Below are 21,042 nucleotides of genomic sequence, written 5' to 3'. Positions count from 1 at the left end.
TTGAATTGGTTATATCTAATATATCATCCCCTAAGGGTGGCTGGGTGGGTGGGTGGGGAGGAGCAGGGGGAGAGCTGAGATGGTCGCATCCTGCCAGCAGGGAATGAGTCCGATCTCAGAGATTCAGAGAGACGCATGAGGCCGTGACGTTAATGTCCCTCAGAATCAAATCGATGGCTGTCCAGCTCCTCAGTGTGCATGGCCTTAAGCTAGGAGCACAAGACAAGCCCAGAACCAGATTAAACCCACTCGTTACCACAGTCTTTGTTCACTTCTGGTGTCTGGTGATGCATTCAGTGCATCACTTAGAATGGGTGGAGGATTTCTTATGAAAACGGATTACAACCAGATACTAAACAGAGGCCAGAAAAAAGCTTATAGCATTCATATAGATACTAAGAGGATGAATGCTGGTGACAATGTGAGCGACTGAATGTAGAAGCAGGAAAAACATCATTCATGATCCCTCCTTTCACAGACTCAAGGGCTGACTGCAAATACACTCTCTCTCACTGTCTTTCTTCACCTCTCCTCTTATCTGCTTCTCCCACCATCCCCCACTCCACCTCCACATCCAGCCAGCTCCACGGCTTTATCCAACTCTGCACCTTTAAGGCCTCCAGACTCCAGAGGAATGAGCGTTTTAACACCACCATTAAGGTCAGGGCCTAAATTATTGATCTGCCACCTCTATCAGCATAACGGTCACGTAGCCAGTATCACAATCTAACCCTGCCGCCCTCAGCCAGCTCGATGCAGCTCCCTCAATTAGAGAGAGATTCTCATTACAAAGAGAGACAGCGAGAGTGAGAGCGAGCAAGGTAGAGGGAGGAAAAAAAAAAAAAACAGAGAGGTCCATTTCATACGGGGAAAAAAGGGGGACAGCAGGCATTCTTTACACCCTCCCTCCTCCCTCCCATCCACTCCCCCCCCTTGAAGTCTCCCATCATCTTCCCAGACAAGACCCAAAGATGACAGGTCTTATCCTCACCAAAATGCGGGCGATAAGGCAGCTGTAAAAGAATAATAAAAGAATAATGCATGGAGGATGAAAGAGGAAGGCAGACGAAGTGAGGCAGCAAGAGAGAGAGGCAGGCCAGGGAGGGGGCAGCAACATAAATAAAGATGCGGCACAGTTGGGCTGGATCTCCTAATGAATTCGGAAGGTACTGGATCAATAACATCAGCACACTGACGACACATCACAAATGCCAAAGGAGCTCTCTGCTTCCAGCTTAACTCGAAGAAAAACAGACATTTACTGCATGCTTCTGCTCCATGAAAATGGCCAAAAAAAATAGATGATAGAATGAATCAAAAATTGTCTTTGCAGATCGAGTGAAACGGTAAAGAGTGTGTCTGTGTGCGGTGCTGCAGCAAGGAATATCAGGAAGCAGGAAGCAGTCTTGATACTTGGTAATGGGGATGATTTCCACCTAAGAGATGCTGCGATAGTGGCCGTGCTATCTGTGCTATTAGTGATGCTGATGACAGATGGTTTCTTTGTCTCTGTTCGGATTTATTTTCACAGCTGTCTGAGAAAAAAAAAAAAAAAAAAACCCGCCCCGAGTACATCATTACCCAGTACAAATAGCCTGAAATGAAACAACCCTTGACATGACGGTCAAACTGTTTGCTGTACTGAAGATCTATGGGTGGAAAAAATGGAGAATCTGTTAGAAAATGTTTTGGCAAAGAAGTGGATCAAAGCAGACATTGACTTGGGCCTCTGAAAATGTGCCCTCTCTCCCCATTCACTCATACACAATCATGGCCTAATGGCATTCCATTAACATAATTGCCAACATAACTAGTGTTCCGTGTCTGAGAGCCATTCCCCAACTACATGGAAAAAAACAGAGACGAGAGGAGATGAAATTGAGCCAAACTGGGACCATCCCCAAAAACATATTGTGGGTGTTCAAACTGGTTCTCCCTCCTCCTCGCCCGCTTTTCAAAACTACAGCGCTTTGTGGAGACCCCCTGGGAAGGCTCTGGCATCACATTCCTTGAGATGCCAGAGTGTGTGTGTGTGTTTGTGTGTGTGAGGGCACATGTTTGTATGCAGCACAGATAGCTGGTGGAAGCGCACAGCGAGCTTCCTTCACATCGTGGTAGCTGCCTCAGCGTTCAAAGATTGAGCCCCGACGCACGCTTCACACCAAACACAACCTGCCAGGCGAAATGAAATTCCCATTATTTTTAATTAATCCCTAATTAAAATATATTACTCCACAGATTCCACAAATCTCTCTTAATATGCAAATGTGGCCAATTCAAGGATATTTACATATCATTAATTAAGGCAAGCACATTCTCTTAGTCTAATGAGCTGTGGCCTGGGTCTGCCAAGGAAAACTAAACGCTGGGCTCAGGAGTGAGTAAGCACAGCCACAGGGGGATGCTGGCTCTCTGTTGAGTCAGGACTATCAACCATTAATGCTGGGGTGAAGTAGACAACAACAACTCTGCTAGGCTCACAGGAAAATCCACCCTGAAACACTTTAACATCGTTAAAAAGCACTACCAGCAGTGTAGCTTTGCGTCTTCGAGCCTATTTGTCCATCTGGTGTGTTTTTCTCCCACCAGCCAAATAAAGAGGATGTGACATCATGCAGAGATGTTTCCTGCAGAGCTAAGAAGGAGGATGATATGTTCTCACTCTCACTGTCACTATTACTCTGTCCATCCACATGCAATAAATGCAACAAGTTCATGCCCTACTCTGCGGAGACTGTCAAAAGGACTTAAGTGGACAGAAGGACGGCACAAACTTAAACAAAGTTACAGGTAAGCTTAGGTCAAGAACTTAACATCTAATTGCCTCCTTACATTTTGCTTTAAGTTCCTTTCATGGTTGTAAAATGATCTTATTCCAGACACCATCACATATATTCTGTATCAGTTTGTTGCATATTTTCGTTGAAGTTTATGATGAAAACTCAAACCAGAAAAAAAAACTTAAACCAGACAATTCATTTCTTTAAAGGCTATTAATATCATCATAGATTCCTGATGTATTTGCACATCATTATATACATATTTCCCCAACATGCAGCCTGACAGCCTGTTATCTTTGCTTTGAGATCTTAAAAATCTCTCATTTGGTTTTGATTGGTGTTTGGCTGAACTTTGTGAGTTTGTAATGACCAGGGTGTCTGAGCTAAAAGTAGCTCAGAATGGTTCTCTAATGAAAGTACTGGAAAGCAGATCATAGCCGGAAAAATTCAGAAATGCAATTTCACTATCTTCATAATAAGGATTTTTGAACTTCCTCATTTATTGATGCTAGACCTATTCATTTTTCTGATCTTGATGCTACCAAGAATAATCACAGGTTTTCAGTTTTACAACTGACCATCTTTCAAACACTACTCCCCTCTATACCTTTCACTTTAAGCATTGATTCCAAACTATTTTTACATGTACACTCTATAGAGGTTTTTATAGCTCTACTATGCAAACCCTCTGGGACGGTATAGAAGTTTGCACCAATCTCTTTTAATACTGTCACATTTACAACCTTCTTCCAGTCCATAAGCTTGGATTCCTCCCAGATTTCTGAAACATGCCCCTGGCACTGTAGGTCTATGGTTACTGGCCACTGTTTATACATCTCTCACCTCTAGTTCCTAAGTGAGCTAGTGTGCAGCACTGTTATGAAAAGCCTAACGTGCATCCAACTTTAGGTAATAATTTCAGGCCTATCTCAGAGTTATCTTTCATGCCAAAAATTTTAGAGAAAGTGGCTACAACTCAGTTAATTGAGAGCTTGGAAGCCAAATGTACACCAACATAAAACACGACTCCTCACATTAAAAACAACTTTTTGTTCGTGTGTGTTTTAAAAGCTATTCTGTCTTGTAATATAAGGTTTGCTGGTTTTGTTGTGTGTTATGTATTTATCATGCTTTTCGATCATGATAAATTTAAGTATTTTGTTTTGAAACATGCTGTGTAATTAAAAGCTTTACTTGCATCTCATGCGTATTTATATTACTTGTATAGTATTTATTCCACACTGATTTCCATAGGCAACTATTGTATGTTTACACCATTATATTTATTTGATAGCTATATTTACTGGCTACCACTTGAATATTTAAAGAGCCTATAATGAGCATTGTTCTGTAATAAACGGGCAATCCCCACATCGAGGCTCTGTAGCCTGAGAGAACTCTGAGGGATTGTGTGATGGGAAAGAAGAAAAGGATAGTTCTGCTGCATAAATTACTATTTTTTTTTTTTTTTTTTTTTTTAGATATTTCTTTAATATGTGCTTATTCATTTTGAAAAAAATTGATATTTTGACCTTTTTGGTAGCTGATAATTATTAAAAAAACAACTCAGAAATGAGAAAGTTTTTTTTTTTTTGTTTTTTTCCTTTGGTATAACTGCTTATGCAACATGTCCTAAAGGGTTATAAGGAGAGAGTTTCATTACAAGGCTTATAGGCCCACCAGGTTTGGGAAACCCTGTAGTAGATTCAAATACTACAAATAACAGTATTTTAAATACATCAGATTAGCTCTACCTCAACCACGGGCAACAATAACATTCTGAGAAATAACCCAATATATATTATACAGTATACTAATATACCACAATGATCATTCTGTTGCATGTGTAATTTTTTTTCTTGAAATGTCATTTGTTGTTGATGCTGAATGAATGCCAGATTTTGCCTTATAAATGAGTAGTTTTACATTATAGCATTATTACAAGATCTAAATACCTCTTCCATCACTGCAGATTTGTGATACTGCATATAACAGTATGAAAGCACCTGAGGGCAAGTTTTTCCTCTAACTGTATTTTCAGTGCACAACCCTGTATGAGCAACATGTTATTAACTCCAGTACCAGCTCCTTAATCATTAAAGTGGATATGTGGAGTGCATCCAACCGTTTTTGCATAGTTGCTACATGGATAATATTCATGAATATCATGTTGTATTAGGTGATTTGAAGGAGAGTGAGGAAATGAGGTGGGGTGAGATGTACCTTGGCCATTTCCTTGTTCTCCCCTTTTCCAGCTGCTCTAATTTGACACCTTGAGCATTGGAGGGGGGTGGGGTTAACTAGGTGAGGGAGTGCAAAGACACACTGGAATTCATTAAGAATCTCCCCTCAACCTCACTCCAACGCTAATGACATCAGAGGTTAGCAGAGAGCAGACTAGCCAGGCGATGAGAGAAGAAGAAGAAAATTAGAGGCACATAATATTAGAAATATTTAAAATAATGATATTTTCAGTGAAAGCAAAAAAAAAAAAAAAAAAAAAAAAACAGTAAACAGCATGGTGAGGTGCAGCTTGTAAATATGGTGGTTTGATTGAACAATCTCACTGATTTCTCTGGTTCAGTCCAAGTGTATTTCTGCATCCTTTTAACATTCGCATGAAATGAAAGAGGTTTCAAAAGCTGCCATTTCGCCCTTGACAGTCCTAATGCACTATGATGACATCGCAACAACCAACTGCAGACCTTCAAAAAACCCATTTATGGCACACTTTGTAGCTTGGATGGAGTGCAATCAGACCTTTTTCAACATTGTGATTACCACGTACTGGCACATCTGTGGCTGAGGAATTGGCTGACTAATGGCAGTTTCACATCAGCCATCTATAGGGACCTGCAGACAGGTAAACTGGTAGTTGCAAGATATTGAAATGGTCAGTGCCACCTGGGATGAAAGGCCTTTAGAAAAAGCATTAAGAACTTATTTCTGTAGAAGTTGCAGTGTGTGTGTAAGATGAGCAGCTTTATCTTTGCAGTCACTTAAAACATCAAACACCTTGCTTTCCCTCACAGCTACTCTGCGGCTCCTGCTTGATTTTAGAGCTGGCGGGAAAATGATTGAGAGGCATGAAAAAAATAAAATGTTTCCAAGCTGAGCTGAAATCCTTGCTGAAACAGTGTCCTGAGACCTTTCAAATGCTCATTTCCATTCATCTACCACATTTTTCATGACGTACTCTCTGGCAAACTATCTGACTCATAAATCCAATTCAAGCCTATTACTGAAGAACTTTTAAAGCTATCCTTCATTAATGTTAATGGGGTTTTTTAGTGGAGGCCAGTGGTGGTTAGGGCTACATGGCTGCTTTCCCAAGCTTGTTTAACAGGCTCCAGACAGAGATGGATGCTTCTTGCAGTCCGATAGGCTCTCTGAGCCATCTATCACCCAGAGGACCCACCCACAGAGCTGGCGTTCCATAACAAAGGGCAGGCAGGAAAGCTTCTGATTGACAGCTTTATGTGTGTGGTGGCTAGTCAGACAGCAGAGAGGAGACATGGTATCTGTTTCTGGCCTCAGTGCTGGGCCCCCTTCTGAAAATGAGTTGTGAAGAACAGAACAAAATAATGAGTGAGCAGGGGAATCAATCAATATGCCAACACATGAGATAAATGAGAGAATCAAACACACACACACACAAAAAAACATCCCTAATGCTGCTGAGTAGGTACAAAACTAATCAGGCAAATGAAGCTGCCCGAGCAACGTAAACTGTGAATGGAGAGAAGTGTTAAGGCATAAACAGTTGTTATCATAAAGATTATTACCCTTACACCTCCAGACTCACTAATTAGCGCAATAAATAGCCATATTCTAAAATATATGGCTGGAGCATGCAATGAAACCTGCTGCAACATGTATATACAGATACTATGCACACAGAGACACAAATAGGGCTAACACACTGTTCTGCAGTCACTACATTCCAGTTCAAAAACATTAAAATCTATAATAATATAAAACACGTACAAGCATAAACTGCTTTTCTGCTGCCACAGCTGTAATCATTTTACGAGAGGCCACAGTTCCTCTCAGGGCTGTATATATTCTTGAAACGCAGACAAAAAGGAAGAGGAGGGGAGGATGTTTCAGAAGAGACACACTAAATTTGGACAGTAAGTAGTATCACCCCGTCGGCGCGGTACACCGCACATTCGCAACGCCCCATTTAACCGCACACGGCGCTTCCCTCTACTGCCTTCATTTGCATACTTCAGCGGGGCTCTGACGGATGAAGACGGATGGGGCAAAATCAGCCTCACTGAAACAACTGTTTTATCAAGGTTAAACTATCCAAGAAGCTCTTAACCCTGTGCCTTTATCACACTACAGCTCTCCCAATATCAATCTATCAATATGATCTTATCGGCAGGGAGGTGGTGGGGAGGGGCGGGGGGGGGGGGGGGTGAAGACGCTCTTCATAAACTCAAGTAATAGGAACATAAAGGAATTTTATGTGTTTGGGGGAGGAGACTGCTAAACGTGGTGCTGAAGGACATGTCCAATAAAACAAGGCTACAAGGTGGTGCCAGCAAACCAAATAAAATATAACAGAAGAAGAACAGCTCTCAGTCACCAGGTCGTCGGTTCAAATCTTGTGAACGACTGGTCACAGCATGAAAAAAAAAAAACATCAAAACGCTCCTTTAACAACAAGACTCGTAGTGAACTTGAACAAGCCACTGACATACTCAAAAACTCAATTTGGCATCTCCCATTTTTATAACAGGTGTCTTCACCTTCATGCTGCATGTGTAATAAAAAATATTTTAAAGCATAATAACTATTTAGCATCATGTAAAAAAAAAAAAAAAGAAAATACAATTTAATAGTTTATATTCAATTTGCACAAAGCACAATGAGAAACTGTTTCAGTCGATTTGATAATACATATTGTAACATAGCCTTTTGTGTGTGTGTGTGCGTGTGTGTGTGTGTGTGTGTGTTTGTGAGTGTCTGCTGGTCAATTATGAACGTCTAAATGTTGAGACTGCATACAAAGAATACTTTTAAAAACTGTAAATTTCAATATGAAACTGTACTACTTCAATGCCACTTGTTTTGTGTCAGGGAGTCACTGTGTACTAACACACACACACACACACACACACACACACACACACACACCTGCAACTGATTTCCAGGGAGGTTTCCATAAATAAAAGTGACTTCACAGAAAAGCATAACATCAGAAATGATAATAATAAACAATATAAACAGTGAGCGGCTTCCTGTATTTTCTTTGATCTATTCAAGTGTTACTGTTTGTTTGTCCATATTAATTTTGTGAATACCTCTAACTTGTGAAGCAATACTAGAGCTGTCTTACAACATGATGCACTTTACAAACTACAAAAACCTGTAATATGTATATGTACAGTTGAATTTGTACTTATGTCCTGTGGTCTAGCACAATGTAAAATGAGACTACTATAACCCAAACAACACTACAAAAATGACTCCAATTGGACAATTGGCAATAGAGGTAAACAAAGGTTGTATATTTTGCTATAGCACAAACATTTTTAAGGTGTTAAATATAACAGTCTTTAAGCCTTTTTTCCATTTAGCAATTACAAACAGGCAGTGGACTAATACACAAAATACAATTATGTGTTGCAATTTGTCATATAACATTTTGTTCTAACTCACTCAATTAATCTGCATAGATCCAACATGTCATACACTTTTTATGACACTGCTGATGCAATAACAAATTATTACACAAATTGTTGAAACCACAAATGTGTGCAGAAAACTCACAAATCATGAGAGCCAACAACCTCCTAACTTTAGATCTTTGAAGGGTAAAGACTTTGTTAGAAGTGGCTTGGTAATAAATGAACAGAAGTATATAATTTGCTGATTATGCTCAAGTAGAAAAAAGAAAATGACAGCAATTAACATAATTTCAGCAGGAGTTAACTGTCCAGAACTAACACCGCCAAAGGCAAGCTGGCAGACAGAAGGCACAGAGGAAACCCACAGCTTTCATTCTTTGGGCTGTGATGCAGATATCTACAGTACAGGGAACCAGCAAGCAGGCATCACTCTATTATCAATCCTTGTTGGTGTTACTGTGAAATACATATTACATACTTTACTTTGTTCTAATCAGAATTGACACTATAAATTTCACAGTAAAAAAATACTTTGAGTAATGATGTTGAATAATGAGGCATCACAAGTGGTCACAAGTTAAACCAGGTGATGGCTGAGAAAAATCTACAGTTTCTAGTGCGATTCTAGATTAATGATGAATTTATAATGGAAGTTGCAATAATGTAAACCAAGGTTTTTGAAACTATTTGACTTTTATTGGAAACAAGTGAAATCATTTCACCATAATGAAGCATTTTATTCTTTTATATTTTTCCTTGAATATTTCCTTGGCTCATACATCCTGGGGGCTTCCCATTGGCCAAAATAGCTGACACGACTTTAGAAACAGATTGAAGTGCCCTTATCTGCCTCTCTGAGATGGTCTTTTCATTGCCAGGCAGCCAGGCCAAGTGCTGACCTCTGCTAACACTCATGCTCTCACCCCACTGTGCTAAATGCTACCTGTGGTGTCACATCTGCCCCGGGAAGTGATCCAAAACTGGAACACCCCATGTCTCTATAGGCCCCATGGAATTAGCAGCAACAACCCCAAGAGACTGCCTGCCTGCCTATTTGTGCCCCTCCAATACACACTCTGACACAGACGCAGAAATAGCAGATACCACACACCACACTGAAGATTGCCAGCATGTGGCTGTTTGATTTTGCAACCACAAAAACAACTCTTTGTGTGGCTAAATTTATCATCGCTCTCTGTCACAGTATTTGTGTCTTTCTCTACAGTTCAATATCTCTCCTCTTTCTCTGTGTGTATATGTGTCTGCATTGTTCTTTGTCTGCGCCTTTTCCTTCCAGTGAAGGTGCCGAGGTTACCAGGGCTCATCTGTGGCCCCTTTGTCTCTCACGGCAACGGCAAGGTTTATTAACATAAATTAGAATAGCTCACCGAGAGAGTACCTTGTCGCTATGCGTTACCCACGGCAACCTCTCCTCCACTCTCAATCCACCTGAGCATGTGCGTGTGTGTCTGTGCATGTGTTTGTGTGTGTGAAATAAAGAAAGAGAGAGAGAGAGTAAGAGAGAGAAAGCACACTCCCCTGCATCTAAATGTGAAACTACTCTGAAATGAGGGAGACACATCCACACCCATCTCTCCCCTGTCCTGATTAAAATAAATGGTGCTATCTGCACTGCATGACTCACTACACCATGGCATTACTATCAGTAATTGAAACATCCAATCACTACTGAGCCATCAGCCTCACTGCTTTTCCCCATCTGACTTTGTGGCACCTGATTGAACATCCCACTGTATTGGAAGTAATACAGGATATGCCTTCCAGTTTATATGGAGAAATGCCGAAGAGAGGAGCAAAAATACTGCATCAACAAGGGTGCAATTCATGTGTTTTTTTTTTCCATGACTATGTGTCTGAATGTGTCTGTGTGTACACAGCGTGTATTTAAATTGTGTGTGTGTGTGTGTGTGTGTGTGTGTGTGTGTGTGTGTGTGGCCCACTCAACAGCCTAAGCAGATATCCAGGGAGAGTCGGGTAGCCTCATTGATTGGTGTTGATTCCATCTGGGCAGCGAGCAGCGACTGACAGTGGATCTAAGCCGCTGCGAAAGGCAACCATTAATCTTGGTCCTGTTTAAGCAGCATGTATTAATTTATGTCATTTTTACTAAGTCAGCCAGGGAAGAGCGCTTGCCATTTTATGTTTGACTGTTCATCGAAGTCGGGGGTGGGGGGTTCCTTTGTACAACCCCAACATGCTGCCAACACGCCACTTACATTGTAGTGGCAGGGTGCCAGAAAAATGAGATCCCACACCTCGAATTAAAGGTTATCAACTACCAGGGCAACCACTTCTATCAAAAGGTCCAAGAAAATCTGGATCACTGCATAAGTGACATTTTTGATACAAAAAAGGATTTGTTTCTTAAGTCAAACGGGAGAAAAAAGGTGAAGTGTGTATGTAACCACACAGATTTAACACAAGAATAAATTAAAAACTAAACAGTATAATTCAGAGGTAGTTGGATTACGCAGTCGGTGCCCCATGAACATATCAGCAATAAGATCTGCAGGTGTTTCAACCACAACAATATGAGGATATACGCATCCACCGACCCTGCTGCATGAAGCAATTCCACAAGACTGTGGAAAATCCAATCAAATCCAAACAGCACCAATAAGAAAAACAATGGCTGAGGCAATTGCAACTGCAATAATGTCACCAGAGCTGTTTTGTAGACACTAAAAGCTGCTCCAGAGACAAACATCTGATAAAAAAAGAAACTCCACTCCACTCCACCATAGAGCAAATTTCCCCTCTAAAGCAATTTTATATTCGATAAGTGGGAAGGCATTCTTAACGTAATGGATCTGAATATGATCGCTGTCAGAAAACTAAGAACACAGCCTTGTATAAAAGCCCAGGGTGCAGAATGGCCAGTGCTGCTGCATCAGATAGCTAAATTGAAAAGTGCAGGAGACAAACTATGGACAGGGATGCAATGCATTTGTATTTCTGCGAGTAGGCGAACTAATATATCTGTGCCCTTGCCATTTCCATGAAGGTGAAAAAGTGCATGTAGAAGGAAAAACACACTTGGAATACACATAGAAACACACTTAAGCTCAATACCAACCGAAAAATAAATGTTTTTGTTTGTTTAAAAAATAAACAGGTGCTACACCTGCAGAAAAAAAAAACAAACAAGAAACATCTAGCAACCTACCTTTACTCTCACAAACACACACTCCCTCGCCATACGTCAACACACAGAATATGACCATTCTACAGCCAGATCTGTTATCATGGCTAATTACTACTCCCACCTCAGATATACAAGGCTGTAATTAGCCTCTTAAAACATGATTAACACGTCTCAATTAAGGCAGTCAACATTTGCATAATATATTAGCTGCCCTAATTGCAAGTGAGTTTATATCGGGGACAGGGAACAGCAAAAATACTCGCTGTTGCTTCTGAAGTGCACTGATAATGTAGTGCATATAAATATGAATATAGAGGAAATGTCAGTGGATGAAAGGGAATCCAGGCTATTTATGTACGATATAACTCACTTTAAAAGCAAAGATAAACTTACAATCAGCACATCCCTGCTCAGACTACTTATAAAAATATATTGCATGTTTATTATTATTCACTTAGATGAACATTTCTGGTAAGTGGAGGAAGAGTTTCCTATAAACTTGCGAATCAAAGCCCGGCGGCATTTTCTCAGGAAAACTTCGCACTCGTTTTGAAGTTATTTATTTGAAGTTATTTATGAGAGAACAGACAAGAGTCCTGTTCAGCCTTATTTCTGTGGAAACTAAAACATGGGGGGATAAACTGCTGCTTCGGCACTTCCAATCCGGGGACAGATATACAGTCTCCCAGCTAGTGCGGGGAAACCAAGGACATAGCCATTAGTTTCAGGACAGCGCCACATTGGAGACTAATGCCTCCATCTGTCACTGGAGATGAGAGGAGAGTAACAAAGAGAGGCAACACTAACCCCTGAACTCATCATGGACAGCCATGTCAATTAAGTGCTGAAAAACAGCAGCACTGGCAGCCATACTGACCAGTCCATACACTGCTTCATCGGAGCTCAAGCAGTACCTCCATCAACATTTAATGTTAGACATAGTAGTAATTTGACATTTTAACTAGACCTAAAATGATCGATTCAGTTGTTAGAGTCATGTTTTAAACACAAATGCTAAACTTTTCTTACTATGGATTTTCACATGTGAGGACTGGCTGCTTGTCTATAACTGTAATTTGAATGTCTTTCAAAAATGACACCTTGGGAATTTATGATGTTTTTTGGGCTATTTATATTTAACATTTCACTAACTAAACAATTAATTATTTAGTCAAGAAACCTATCAGCAGACTGCTCAAAAATGTAAATAATTGTTAGTTTCAGCCCTGCCATCGACACAGCACTTTGAGAACCGTTATCCAGAGAAACTGTTTTGTGCCAGTGATGAAAACTGCTTCTCCCAGCATTCATGAGTCCTGGCTGGAACCTTAAAAGGGACCAGATCAACACCGCTGTGAATATCTAAAATGCGTGTACATGTCTAATTAGCAGCGCAGCCTTGGGGTGGGGGCTGCAGTTAGTGGGGCCGACTGATTCAGCAGGTCTCCAGCTTTGATAAGTTCAAGCGCTGTAATGCATTATCCGTCTGATCACATTAGTCATGCAGGAGCTCTCCATCTGACCCAAGCCTGCATGGGGGTAATGTGAGGCTGCTGACACAGAGTGGCCTGACGAAACCGTCCCAGGCCCACAGATAAAGACACACACACTCACACAGAGAGACAGAGAGAGAGAGAGAGAGAGAGAAAGAGAGAGAGGGAGAGTAGGCCTGAAATCTGACACCCAGAAACACTGACTTGGTGTCTGGCTTCTCTTACTTAGTCAACCTGTATGTGCCAGTTTCTCTGGTTGTAATGGTTCCATGCAAACAAAGACGCTCTCTTCACAGGATGTGAAACAAGAACAGGAAGGCAACTTCTAAGTGCTCTCAGAAGCTGTAGCTTAGCCTGAAAACCCGTCACGATGGGGCGGGCAGTCAGGGCAAGCATTTACGTGAAATACAACACTGGCGGCGAAAAGGAACATCTGCATATGGTAACACAAGTCTCTGTCGCTGATTTTCAACAGACCTGCGTGCGAACCTGAGCTTGTTTAGGCTTGCTAAATACTCTCCTGCCATGACATGAGTCTGACCCTGGCACAAATATACAGGGAGTGGGGTGGGGTCATCACTTAAGGCTGATCCGTCCACGATTGGCATGAACACCCGCTTTGTTTGTCCGCTGCTTGCCAATCGACTCCCTGCTGCAATATCTCCTATTGCTGCTGTCAACACTCACACAACACTCATATACTATGATGATGATGGAATACATGCAACGTACATGTGAGGAACTACCATACATGCAACAAATGATATATGACCTATAGAAATGTGAACTGCTGTACTCATCTCCTACAGGCTGCACTTCTCCTCTAAGACACTCTGACTGCAACAATGTGAAAAGCAAGGAGTAGCTGACTCTTTATAAAGAATATAAAAAAGACCTGACAAATTACAGGCTGTACTCCGTGCACATACACTGCACTCAGCACATTTGGCTGTAAATGCCATGGTGAAGGTTTGAGTCATTTTCTCTGTCACTGCAGTGAAAGGATTTTCAGTTTCGCCTGCACAAACCACCTATGGGCGAAGATGAGACGCAGCTCAGCTCTTCAAACGCAGACAGGGAGGACTCAGTGAGGCAGCCATTAAGTCCCAATTCTCTCACAAATTGTTTGGCTTATTCTTAACTTTTAAATGCCTCTCTGTCCTTATGAAAACAATGTAGTTATTTACAGCTTGCTGATTTGTGGTTTGGAGCATGGTTTTCAGCCACACTGATTCAATACATAAAACAGAGAAAATATAAACTCTGTTGAAATATGTTCATTTCCAAACTTGGTCCTAGAGAGAGGGCAAGAGAATTTGCAGGCCGATGGGAGCCTCACTCATCAGAAGCTCTCCGAAGCCCCCTGGTTGCCAAGAACGGTGGGAAGAGAGGAGAGACAGGGGGGAAAGCCAGGAAAAGGTCCAAGTCACTTTGTTCTTCTTTTTGGAAACGAACTCTGGTTGAACCCAGGGAGACGCCAGACAGTTTACAAAGAGCCAGCCATTGCTCTCTCACTTTTCCGAGTCTTGCGATTTAGAAACCGAGCCTGAACCTACTGTACTACAGCTTCCTCCTTGTCGAGCACACTCTTTGACCTCAATAACTCTGGTGAAAATCCTAAAGTGTCTCCTCGTGCCTTCTAATTTCTTGGGATAATCTCTGCCAATGTGTGACTCATAAGAATGAAATGCCAGAGAATAACATTTTATGATAAATTGAGGAAAATGGTGCAGACTCCATAGTCTGTGTTTTTATTCAACTGTCTACATGGCTGCCATGCAAGAACACCTGAATGACAAAGTGACAACACTCTCTAAATAATGTCAGCTTCAGAGTTGTGTTCACAGATAAGGTTATATTGGATATTTCTGTTTTATTTCCTCCCTTGAAAAGTAGCTCTCTGCAACATCACTCAGAGAATATTCACAAGCTTTCATCATGTGAGCTGCTCTTCTTTTAATCTGCTGCTAAGTGAGTAATAATTCACACATTCCTTTTCATGACTATGACCCTCGTTGCAAACATAAACAGAAAATCCCTCTGATGTGCCTCTGCATGTAAAACAGCTCACTTGGTGAACAGCATCAAACTCGTCCAAGGAAAACAGACAGAGAGGGCTGAGAAAGCCCAACCCCAGAAAGGCCCGAATGTCTGCATGAAAACACTCCTGTCCAATGACAGCACGTCATCTGGGGCCAGAGCTGTTCACATGCACGCTGTGTGACGTTTGCCAGGAAAAACGTGTAGCGAAATATATGATTTATGCCAATTCAATTTCCCGTGACTTACAGGAGAAATCCATGGGTGATCATGTAGAATTAAATCCATATACTGTATATATAGTCATTTTTCTAATTAGTACAAGATTTTGAAGAATAAAGGAAGAAAGTGATGCTAAGATACTAGGAAAATTGTACGAGATCGTAAAAGTGGACAATGACATCATGAGTATGAGGAGTAAGCAAAAACACAAAACAGCAAAACAAAACAGACACATCCAGCAAACAGAACTTACCTGTTTTCTCCTTTATTTCACACAAGACATTGAAGAGAGCAGGTTTCATTCTGTGGCAGTTCAGTGCATGTTTCCTAAAAAGAGGACAGGATACCACTTTTTCAGATCAATATTCAAACAAGTGGTAACAACCTGAAAAAAGGATGGAGAATCAGTTTGACCCCCCCTACAAATCCACACGCACACACACAGACACACACACACACACACACACATATTTCCCTGTTGTATTTACTGTCAGAGGCAGTCAGAATGAGCCTAAGCAAAGAAAATGAATTAAAGTGACACTGAATCCATCTGAATGTTTGTGTTTCATTTCCTCAGGAACAGCTGCGTAACGTGACACTTCAACCAAAATACTGCTTTTAACGTAACGTGCAAGAAAATCCACTTAGTTACACAACTGTAACACGCATTGTATTCTGTGTTGTATGTTGTGTTATTACTAAGAGGGTCAGGACTGTAGGACAGGATCTGCAACATGCTTTTGCAGCACAGGATTATAATACAAGCTCCTTTGTAAGAAGGTAGAAGCGTCTAAGTGAAACTGAGGTGCCAACAGCTCCACACACTTTAAACAAACCTCTGAACGGTTCGTCTCAATCAGCGACGACCAAACACTAATTAATAGTTTGGATCCAAAAAAAAAACGTCAACACAAAAGTTGTTTTGAATCATGTAACATGAATCGTGACAAGTTTTTTAGTGTCTTTTTTATCGCTTTCGCGCAGTCACGGCACTTCAGTGGGCGTAATTGCTTTCATTAGAGAGAGTCTTAATACAAATCACAATGTTACAACCTCCCCTCTCCATCCCCAACAACGCTGCGTAATATTTCCACTCTCCGGTTTATAATACAAGTGTTTGTTGTTTTTTTTTTTTGTTGTTGTTGTTTAACCTCACCTCGCCTGTGCTTCGTCTAAGCTTTGGTCTGTGATGGTCATTATTTGCTGTAATATGTCTCCGATGTCCTGCTTTCTTCCATCTCCGTCCGTCCCCGCCGTGCCATCCTGCATATGCTGCGCCAGGCCGGGGTGTCCGGCCATGCCTACCCCGTGGGAGTGCATCAACCGAGGCTGCTCGTCCATCCTTGACCACGGTCCCTGCTGCCTCGTCTCCAACTTTTAAATTTTAATATGAAGACAAGGGAAAAGAAGAGAAAATATCCTCGGAAAATTCCTCTGGATCCCTCTGCGTCTCTCTCAGCCCCGACACTCCTCCTTTTTTCCTTGGTAAGCTTTTCTGGATTTGGGAGGAGGGAGACTGACAAACCCTCTCTCTGCTCGCTCTCTCTCTCGGTCTCTCCCAGCTGGTTTAGGTGAAATCTGATCTGAATCGCTGCTTTTGCTTTTGGCCACTCCTGCACAGCTACTGTAGAGAGGGAAAAAACAAGGACTGAACATTAAAGGCTCCTAATCTGATTAAAAGTGGAGCGTTTTGTGCTCCTCTCATCAAATCCCCGATATACTCTAAGGCTTGATGAGCCAAAACGCGCTTAAGACTCAACTTGCCTCTGAAGGTTTTGGACACAAAGTAACCACCAACTGTTATTGTTTCGCTTATGTCTGGTAACTGACTCATAATCAGAGTATGGATGGAAAAGCCCCCGCCCCTCGAGCCACGATTGGAGAAGGAGCGCGCAAGTCCCACCTCGGTCCTCTCCGAAAACGTCAATCATCCTCCAGGGGGAAGGTGGGACACTGTAATAAACATAAAGAGATGTGACCGAACCGGGTGGTAATACAGTGATGGATAGAGAGTGAATATGTAGCCTAATAAATAATTGTGAGTGGCAGTGGAGCTCTGACCCAACAGGACAGCATGGTGGTGCTTGGAAAAGACACTCTGTCACCCAGACCATATATTTTCCTGCTGAATATTTACATCCATGTAATCAGTCAAAGGAATAATAAATCAAGATCAAGAATTTATTAGAACATGCAGCAGTTTGTGGGGAGCACTTTTCATGAGCCCTGTGTTGTAACACCAGACCACAACAGTTATAAATGTGCTCATTCCCCAGTCGAACCAGCCATGTATTTAAACATCCAGACACTCTTCACATTACACATGTAGTATTTGTCATTTGCTAACAGAGCTACTACCATTAGTCCATTAGTCCAGGCTGCTTGATTGATCAAAGGGCAATTCCACAAGTTGAACACAGCAAAGTATGTTTACAAGTTTTGGAGAATTGGAGGTGGGGGGGGGGGGGGCGCTGGGTTAGCTTTGCGTCATGCTTTGTGTTTGTGCATGGATTAAAAAAAACAAACACATTTTTTCAGACATTTTTAAAATAATCATTGGTTCCAGCTGCTCAGTATTTATAGGTTTTCTAAGTCTTAAAATTAGTATCCTTGGTTTTCAACTGTTGACTGGTCAAAAGAATCTGTTTCAACATGTCACTTGTGATGTGTGACAGTCTAAGGAACAAATGATTAGTCAGTGAACCAAAAAATAATCAGCAGACAAATCAATAATGAAAATAATTGTTACCCACAATCCTAATTTTGGTAGTCACATAATTTTCTCATATTAACTTATAAAATGTAAATCACAGTACGGTGATATAGCAGGTCTGTGTTTGAACGTCTGGTCTCTGCTATATCCAAATGCTTCCTTCTTTTCTTTTACTGGCTGGACAGAAATCGATCAGTCAGTTTTCTCATTACGTGCTGAATAGGGAGGTAGGGCAGTAATTGTCACAAGGGGCAGGGAGAGGTTGAGGGTAGTGGTGGTGATAATGTCTGACACTCAGGAGCTGCAAGACTGCACAGCACAGCCCTGAAATGGAAGTCTGCAGTCCAACAGCCATTCTGCTTTATTTAATTCCCTCTTTAACAGGGTCATAATGATGGAGGGATTATCTTTGTGTTGTAGACCCAACAAAAGGAGATGGCGCTTCAGTTGTAAACATGCATAGTGAGGTGTGGAAAAAATATTCGTCACACATGGCAGATATCGAGGTTTTCTTAGTTTTTTTTCTATTTTTTTTATCTGATTATTTGTCTCCCAAATCATGAATTTAAAAGTGTGCGCTTGGCTCTTCAAATCCTGATCTATACCTCCCACACATCAGTCATCTTACACTGATTTAAAAATCAAGGCCGCATTGATTAGTGTGAAATATGATCTAAAGAGTTCATTTTTGTTGCTCTGAATTCAAATGTATTCCAATGTAAGCCAATAAACAGAAATGACCTTATTGCTCGGTTGCTTTTGGGAAAGTGCACTCTCAATACAATAAATAAGACTTTGTTTGTGGCTCTGATTGCTATATTTCAGAAAAAGGCAACATTTGCAGCCTTGATGAAAGAGAAAAAAATCATCCGATATCACATATTTTCCCTCCAAATGTGTTGCTGCAGCTGAAAAAAAAAAAAAAAATATGTAGGATTTGATTATAACTGCGGATGAATTTTGATGTAAAATATTCTTATAAATAGTAAATGTTTTTCTGCAAAATTTATCTCTGAAAACCAAAAATGTTAATGCCAAGCAGGTCAGTATTCCCAACAGAAACGTGCTCTAATAACAACTAACTTACTGAATTGTGTTTTCCAGTGAAGATGCTTTGATAAATACATAAGAAAACAAAGATTTTAATACATTTGTGACTGAGAAATGGAAGATTTTGTAATAATTTTTTGTAGGAACCATGTAAACCAAGGGTTAAGATAATTGTATGGTGTGTATTCAAAATAAAAGCAAACTATACATTGAACATTAACAAGCAGTAGAAAAAACACTAACCCAGATAGTTCAAGCTTTGTAACATTCAAGTGTTTATTAATGTATTTGTCAACCGTCGAGTGATGACACTGTCTAATGTAGTTGTGTTACTACACACATGGACAAATCCTTAACACATTTACATTATTAACTGTTTCTAAACATGTACAATTGTACATTTGTGCAAACATGTACATTTACAGTCTGGTTTAAAACTGAAAATAAAAAGATATTATATATAATTACAACTATGTTATGTTCTGAAGCATGTCTTAAATGCTTATGAAGGCTTCTTAAGGCAAGTTATGTTGTTAAAAACAAAGTAATGTTCACAAAATGCAGTCGTATCTGCTTATAACTACATTACAGTGCTGTATAAAATTGTATACAATCTAAAACTGTAAAAATGTTCAAAAGTCATGAAGCTATATTACTAATATGTTATATTATAATGCATTTGTTAATTGGTGCTTTAGGAATGACAGTTGTTATACTTAACAATAGCTAATAAATACTTCATAAAATCTTTAAATGTCACCTGTCCAGGGTGTACCCCTGCCTTCCACGCAAAAGAGAGCTGGGATAGGCTCCAGCAGATCCCCGTGACCCTGGTTCAGGAAAAAGCGGGTATAGGAAATGGATGGATGGATCTTTAAATGTCATTACAATGATAATGTTAGCTGTTTACCTAGTCTATATTATAGTGTGTTCTTTGTAAGTGTTGCTAAACTGCATACAGATGCTACATAGAACAGTTTGAAATAGCATTATTATATATATGTGTTCAAATTAAAACCATTTAAAATAAACGCACATATTTCAAGCTCTGTGACAAACTCCACAGCACACTTTCTAGACCCGGGTCAAACAACCCCTCCCAGAGAGAGCTGCAGGTCAGACTGAGGTAAGTTATGTATGAGCTAAGAACACACTGAGGGAGAGCACAGCAACTGCATGGCACATCTCTCTAGGAAGTAACCTTGATGAAAAATTCAGTTGTTTGCAGCTCCTGGCGTCCCTCAGGCATGAATAAAGTGAGGCCCAGACAGAGAGAAAAGACCTGGGCTCAGCTTGAAACTACCCAACAACCCACTACTGAGGAACACACACACACACACACACACCAACTAGCATTAGGAGATGGGCACGAATTAAACTTTAATCACGCCTCAAATAGATTAAGCGACAGGAGCCGAGTCAGCATTTCCAAGCCCTTGCTCTGCCTCACTTGACCATCCTCCTTTGAACTCCTGCTAAATTAAATACCCACAAGTTCCAATTTTTTTGCACCTTGCATTAGCTTTTAGGCAAAGAAGGTGCTTAAATCAAATCTGGAGCAGAAAACGAAACCTCTGCAGATCCAGAAACTTAGTACTCCGCTTCCATAAAACTGGAAGACTGGTGAAAGACATGTTTTTTTAAATGGTCGCAAAAGTCCAACAGGATGCAGGGAAACCAGTGTTGGCATTTAAGTTCATACCGACAGTCAGTGTTTCTGAAATATGGGCACAAATGTTCTTAACCAAGCAGTTCATATTTTAATCATCCTAAAAATACTCAGTATAATAAAAATAACCAATCACAATGCTGAAAGGCCGTGTCCTGATGCCCTCTCTGCTTGACAGTTTGAAGACTTTCACCTTTGACCACACTGTGCCACACTGGTATGGTCAGAAATGAGGTTGTTGCACCTGTAACCACACCCGGCAGTGATATC

The 21,042-nt window shown here is 40.7% G+C and overlaps 1 protein-coding gene across 2 annotated transcripts in view; it reads right to left on the bottom strand.

Annotated features, from left to right (window-relative positions):
• pbx1a (pre-B-cell leukemia homeobox 1a) overlaps positions 1-17,145 on the bottom strand; it is a 44,542-nt gene extending 27,397 nt beyond the window's left edge. For both annotated transcript variants that reach the window (XM_026314587.1, XM_026314586.1), the window contains exons 1-2: positions 16,497-17,145; positions 15,594-15,667 (exon numbers count right to left, since the gene is read on the bottom strand). In XM_026314587.1, the coding sequence (XP_026170372.1) occupies positions 15,594-15,667; positions 16,497-16,681 (259 nt within the window). In that variant the 5' untranslated portion in view covers positions 16,682-17,145. The remainder of the gene's footprint in view (positions 1-15,593; positions 15,668-16,496) is intronic.
• Positions 17,146-21,042: the final 3,897 nt, after the last annotated feature.

The sequence above is a fragment of the Mastacembelus armatus genome, chromosome 17 (assembly GCF_900324485.2).
Source record: "Mastacembelus armatus chromosome 17, fMasArm1.2, whole genome shotgun sequence".
NCBI lineage: Eukaryota > Metazoa > Chordata > Actinopteri > Synbranchiformes > Mastacembelidae > Mastacembelus > Mastacembelus armatus.
Note: the sequence above shows the minus strand (reverse complement) of the source record. Positions and strands in the feature narration are given on the sequence as shown.